Source organism: Nilaparvata lugens, chromosome 2 (assembly GCF_014356525.2).
Source record: "Nilaparvata lugens isolate BPH chromosome 2, ASM1435652v1, whole genome shotgun sequence".
Lineage (NCBI taxonomy): Eukaryota > Metazoa > Arthropoda > Insecta > Hemiptera > Delphacidae > Nilaparvata > Nilaparvata lugens.
Window position 1 is genome coordinate 94,492,065 of NC_052505.1, and position 6,764 is coordinate 94,498,828.

The following is a 6,764-nucleotide window of genomic DNA, read 5'->3' on the forward strand; positions in this document are numbered from 1 at the left end:
ACATGAGCGTGGGTAATGGGAAATGCGAGGGTTAGTTATGAGATGATCTAACGTCCATGCCTATTCGATGGGATTTGACGGGATTAGTCTAAGGAATTGTACTTTATCAATTATCTCTTTGAAAACTGAAACTTCAAATAGCCGTCATTTTGGATACAAGTATCATAGAAATTTTAATTCATGTTACCTTTCTTGTTATGCCAAGGCCTTTAAGATGATGTACCACACAATGGGTGTTTACATTTGAAATTTCGAGTTACAACCCCTCAAATCACCCCCTTATGTGGGGTTGAAATTCAGTTGTACGTCAAAAGTAGAGTATTTGACCAATAACTGATCCTGAAAGTTACAATATTATATATCTACAACAGTATCCAATTTATTGAAGGGTTCACATACATATAACTCACTCTGGATATTTCTAAGTTCATAAACCGTCATTCATAAGGTGCGTACAGACTTTCGCTCTGCTCCGCAATCGAACGTCACTAGAGCATATCGATTGATGATCGACCAGGGGAGCAAGAGTGGAACGCGAGAAAAGCTAACATCTCCCGTAACGTTCATGATCGGTGCGACTGCGGAGCGATGGAGGAACGAGGGCGGAGCGGGTTGGAGGGGCGTATATCTGTACGCAGCTATAGATGTACTACAATAGAGATCAATATAATTATCTAGTTGAACCTTTCTTTCAGACTACATATTTCTGAACTTTTCAGGTTAAGATATTTCTGACCTTTGTAGACTTTTTATATCTCTGAACTGTTCTGAACTTTTATATTTCTGATTTCAGGCTGATAAGACCGGATGAAAGGCATTTCGAGAATCTGCTTGAAACAGCTCGTGGCAAGAGAAGTGACAGACCCATCAATCCACTCTGCGAGAAGACCAAAGTTCCTAAGCATACTCCTGTTAAAATTAAGTTCACCGGCCATCGTAATGCCAGGTAAGACTTGGAGTTTTTATGATAATTGATCTCGAATTTAATTTTGATCTTGTCAATGCATGAATAGTAACTGAACAGTTTTATAACATGGGTCTTTAACGCACGAGTTAGATGTAAAGTGCTGAGCTTCAGTGTTTACAAGTTTGTGTTTCTTCAATGGTTCAAATTTTCTAAATAACTCAATATTATTCGTTACAAGTGGTTATTGAGTAGAATATTTCTAATCATTTATCAATTCAAGCCATCTAAATTCAAATGTATAGTTTTCATGTTTATTTTAGTCTAAAATTTTATAAAAATTGTACACGTGAATTCTAACCTTATCTGGACTTTGTCACCTATAAATTTGAAGAAAAATAGCACAAGGACTACCTATTATTTTATCTACCATCTGACATTGGCATTGTCATTTGCATTGTATATAATAAAATAGCATAATCAATCAAGTTACGACAGAAGTGAGCGAGCGTAGCGAGCAAACTTAGAACTTGAACGACAAACTGTAGGCTAAACTTGATGAAGTGGTAAATTGATGAACTGAAAACTTGACGAATTGAAAACTGGACAAACTGAAAACTTTATAAACTAAAAACTTGTCATAATAAAAACTTGACGTACTGAAAAAATAACGAATTGATATCTTGTCAAATTGAATACTTGATTCAGTAAAAATTTGACAAACTGAAACCTGCAGCCAGCATCAGAAACTGTGATTCAATGTTGATGCTACCAACATCGAAAGCCTTGTTATAATGTTCAAGTCGTTGCATAAAGCTCTCATTATAGTATAGTTTTGAAAATTCATTGCGAAAAAACCCCTGTTAAGGTATTGATTGCGATATTGTAATGTTTACATTATAACTTGATCAAATTCAAATCCAAATAATCTTTATTCACACAAGAAGAAAAATGCAGCAGCAGAGACAATATATGCATAATGAATATTCCCCCACAAAGACAACAAGTCTGGGCGTGGGGAATGAGTTCTGTGAACTGCATTATATTAACAATAACAATTTAACAGTTGAAGATCGTAGATGAAATCAAGAAATATCATGTATAAAAGTGGCATAATGCGTGGTGAGCATGACAGTGCTTTCCAGTAGCGCTGCTACTTCAAAGGTCTTGGGCCCTCCTTATCTCTATAAGATTGACGATAAATAATAACGACTTTCTGAATTCAAGGCCCTGTACACATGACGACGTTAAACGCCGCGCTTAACGCTCGGTTGTCAAACGCACGTTTAGAAACAATGGGATCGTACACATGCAAACGCGCGTTTTGAATCATAAGCAACGTTGGCAAAACGCGGCACTTGTAGTTTCCACATCAAGCGCCGCGTTTGCAGCGCGCTTCGAGTTACTATACTGGCATTGGATCGTACACATGCACTCAATCGAACGCGCTTTAGTAGTGAATAGGTGATCTCAGCCCTCATAACTCGGAGTTTTCTGATATTTACGTGTAATTAATTTGTCCATTACAGGGCCTAAAGAAGCAACATTCTGTGGCCAAGATGAAATCACATTTTTTATGAAGATGCCTTTTTAGTCCCTCAATGTAGAAACAACTATTTTTTTACTATGATAAACCAATGACAGGACAATGATAAAAATATCGACTTTCTGAGGCTAGACAATATCTTATACCTCCTGTATATCAAAATATCTTTTAAATATAATAAATTTTTTTTTTAAATAAAGAGTATCTGATAAATATATTCCACAATTAATTGGGCCATTTTAATTGTGTGAGGAAAATTTATCTGGTTGATTAATAAACCTGATTGTGGCTGCAACGCCATATATTTATGTGATGGAGCTGGCTCTGCAATTTTTCTGGTGTAGGCAACACGGAGCATTCTTGAAATCATCCACAGCGGTATGCGTACAGACAATATACTGGATGAGGACAAAATTAATATCGTCTTGATGAATCCTGCACGATTTATAATCTCTTCCACAACCCTAACAATATCTTCTTGACAGGACTATGATAAAAGAAGCGACGTTCTGGGGCCGCGACCATGTGCTATCAGGCTCGGACTGCGGCCACGTGTTCGTATGGGAACGCACGGCACCCGCCCGCCTCGTGATGCTGCTGGAGGCCGACCACCACGTGGTGAACTGTGTGCAGCCGCACCCGCACTTGCCTCTGCTCGCCACGTCGGGCATCGACTATGACGTCAAGCTGTGGGCGCCTGTGCGTGACGAGCCCGCTTTCAACGCCGAAATGGCTGAGGAGGTAGGTTGAAACTTGGGATTAAACTGGGTATTTGAGGTTAAACTTGACTTAAACTGAGTTTACAATGTTAAACTTGGTTTACCTCCGAAACCAAGTTCACTTTTTCTAAAACCAAGTTTGGAAAAGTACAGGGTCCGGTAGTGAATCGGGCGATTTTGAAATAACTGTAAGAAAACAATAAAGTTCTTAACAAATACTTTATTCTCAATCGCCGTTTTGAAAAAGTACACGGTCCGGCAGTAAATCGGATGATTTTGAAATAACTGTTGAATATCAATGAAGTTCTTAACAACATTGGAGTGTCCGTGGTCTAGTGGATAGAGTGCTTGCGTAGCAGCATATTGATCCCAGGCTCAAACCCTCTCCTCAACAAAAGGTCAATGGTTTCTTAACCAGATCACTCCCGTCTTATCTGTGGGTACGTTAATCTGTCAGTCCCGGCTGAAGTATGACAGTCGTAAGGCCCATTGACGGCTAAATTATATATTAATGCGGTGGGACCTTCCCGCAAGGGACTCCCCACCAACAAAAGCCATACGAATTTACTTTTTTTAACATCATTTTTACTGTACCACCTTAATCTATTTAGAAAGAATATTCTTATGTACAATATTGTTCATTTCTTGAAAATTACGTCGGTGGCGCTGAAGTAATGTTCAGACCAAAATGTTCAGAGTCTGTGTATGGATGGATTTAAAAAGATTTGTCCCGGCTTAAACATGCGGGTGTTCACACCGACATCTATGTATCTGCCAGCCGACGTTCCAAGAAAACTCTGCTCGCATGCAGATTTTTTCGAATCGCTCTGGGAGTGATTTTCTCCAGCATCCGAGCGGACGTTTCGATAAACATCTCTCATCCAAAACTTAGATCACGAAAAAAGAGATAGGAGAATTGTAACTTTACATTCGGATTCAGTGCCTTGAAATAATCATTTAGCTCACTTTTGCTCAAAAAGAATCAAAAATAGATTTAATATTGAAAATTTTGGAATCAGAGTGCAACTGAGAACAGAGCAAAAATAGCTCGACGGCCCACAGATGTTTTGGTGTGAACACAAACTCTGTGGACGTTTGCTCTGTTCTTGCAGCTCTTAGAGTAATTGTTATGTCTGAACAAAGATTGAGAATGAATTAGCGTGTCAGAGCGATGGAGTTTACTACTGGTGGAATTAGTGTGTTAAGGACACACAAGGTTGCGTGGGTGTAAGATTCGAATGTTGAAGGTCAAAGACGAATATTCAGTTCAATGCATTTTAGTAGCAATGGAGAATTATTGGAGCAATCCTCAACGTTCACCCGCCGTGAAGGCTTATTACCAAACGCCAGGCGAGATAAGGACGTCACCTTGCCGACGTAATTTCAAAGAAATGAATTATATTGTAAATGGAATAATAATTATTTTCTATGTAGATTTTGCTTTACAGATAAAAGCTTTGTTAACAACTTCATCGACTTTTAACAGTTATTTCAAAATTGCCCGATTCACTGCTGGACCCTGTACATCTCAAGTTGAGCTTTAGTTGGCTTCAATCATATAAACTGAATCTGTCCTAATGGCTGACTCATCCATTCTAAACTATTAGCTTAAGATTTAGAAGCAGTTAAGTCTCTACTACTGGCAAACAAGTGTTTCACTCATGCCAGTAGTTCTTCACCTCCAGCCTTATTCTACAGATAGTTTACAGATATTTAGAATAATAATTATTGATTTTTTTTTATTGTCACACATATTTGTACTGTTTTTGTGTTTTGGAGAAATAAAAATTGAATTGAATCGAATCCATAATTAGATTAACGGTACAAATGCAGTTCTTTTTCACCGCCTTCTATTATAGCTGTGATTCAAATTATTCCGATTATTCAATTTGGCAACTTTGGTGTATTATTACGTGTTTACCATTTGCATATCATTCATTGGTAACAAAAATTCCACAGAGAATGTACACCAAAACTCTTTTTACAGTGTTATAGTGTGGTGTGCAATATCATTAATGGAACAGTATTAAATCTCTGAATGTGTGCAGGTCACTATCTTGTTTTAAAACATGATTTTATGATCAGAATAACGAGCTGATTGAGATTTAAGAGCCGGTTTTCGAGCTCGGGATTTATTTATTTATTAGGTTAGCACAAACAATACAATGATCGGAAAATAAAAAAACAGGCTATTGCCCAAGACTTCTTCAATTTCATGATTTAGTTTTAAATTGTCCTAATATTAGATAGCTGAGTTCTAGACAGCGGATTCAGAAAATCGGCTTTCCGAAACGGGATGTAGTCATAGTCATAGTGGAAGTCACATTTAAATTGAATTTAGAAAAACTAGAAAATTGAACAAAAAATAAAATAAAGAGCAAATAGTGTAAAGCTTCAGATATTGTGAATTATTTAGGAATGTTTCATTTCGTCAAGGAAATATGTTTCCAATTATAGAAATTAGAAAATAAAGATTTAATTTGCTGAACTATTTACTGCGACTAAGCCCCGTTTTGGAAAGCAAATTTTCTGACTCCAGCTGTTTAAAGTCTAGAACTTAGCTAAATCCCGAGCTCGGAAACCGGCTCTTAAACCTCAATCAGCTCGTTATTCTGATTATAAGATCATGTTTTAAAACATGATAGTGATACTTGCCACAAATTCAGAGATTTAATTACAGTTCTCTTGATATTGCACACCACACTGTTACTTCACTGTGAATAGACTTTTTGTGTATATTCTCTGTGGAATTTTTGTCACCAAATAAATGATATACAAATGGTAAACGCATAATAAATGTCAAGGCAGGAGCTACAAGAAGACGATATTCGTGTTCCCCTATTATGTCAAAAATATACTATTTGCAGGGTTACCAGATCACTTGATGCACTGCCACACCCTTTGGTTTAAAATGATTATATTTTATTCGTGAAGAAATGTTCGTATGTATAATTTTCACGTGTTTATATATATTCAATTTTAAATAATTTTTCATAAAATTAAAATCAATTGAATAGAATTTACGTGGATAGTTGCTTCTTCCCTTTCTCAAATAATGTATTCATTCCTTTTCCAATATGCATCAATTAAACTATATCATTTTTAGTTGATTGACAATCAATTCATGTAAGTGACTGAAATTCAGGCTGTACTTTCAATACAAAAACTTCTCACTTTCTGATATAACTATACTTTTTTATGTAATAACTAATTGTCGTTGTTCTATCCATATTATCTGGAAAGAAAATTAGACAAAAGTTGTTGAAGTCCGGTTACTATCATCTGGGGCGTTGGGAACGACGCGAATGGCTCTAAAGCAGGTGGGTGGGTAGGAATAATCCCAGCAATGGAATTGGTAGCAAGGATTTTGATCATTGATGTCGGAAATTCGAGCTGTCATACCCAGTTTTGCTAATTTGACAATTTTATAATATTTAACCAGTAGAGGTTGGTGTAGACCTGCAGAAGAATCCCAGTCAATCCTGGTTGAGAAGAACTAAAAAGTATTGTGAGATTCACGTTTCAAATTCAGTAGAAATGATAGGTTGGCGTTGTTCCCACTGTTCTTTCCTACTGCCTTCTATTGTTTAAAGTT

At 36.8% G+C, this 6,764-nt stretch overlaps 1 protein-coding gene across 3 annotated transcripts in view; it reads left to right on the forward strand.

Annotated features, from left to right (window-relative positions):
- The window catches only part of LOC111052678 (DDB1- and CUL4-associated factor 6), a 62,172-nt gene that overhangs the window by 27,527 nt on the left and 27,881 nt on the right, over positions 1 to 6,764 (forward strand). The window contains exons 9-10 of one of the 3 annotated variants that reach the window (XM_039422152.1): positions 794 to 946; positions 2,936 to 3,191. The exons of the other annotated variants lie outside the window; for them this stretch is intronic. Of the exons in view, the coding sequence (XP_039278086.1) occupies positions 794 to 946; positions 2,936 to 3,191 (409 nt within the window). The remainder of the gene's footprint in view (positions 1 to 793; positions 947 to 2,935; positions 3,192 to 6,764) is intronic. 3 annotated transcript variants of the gene reach the window in all.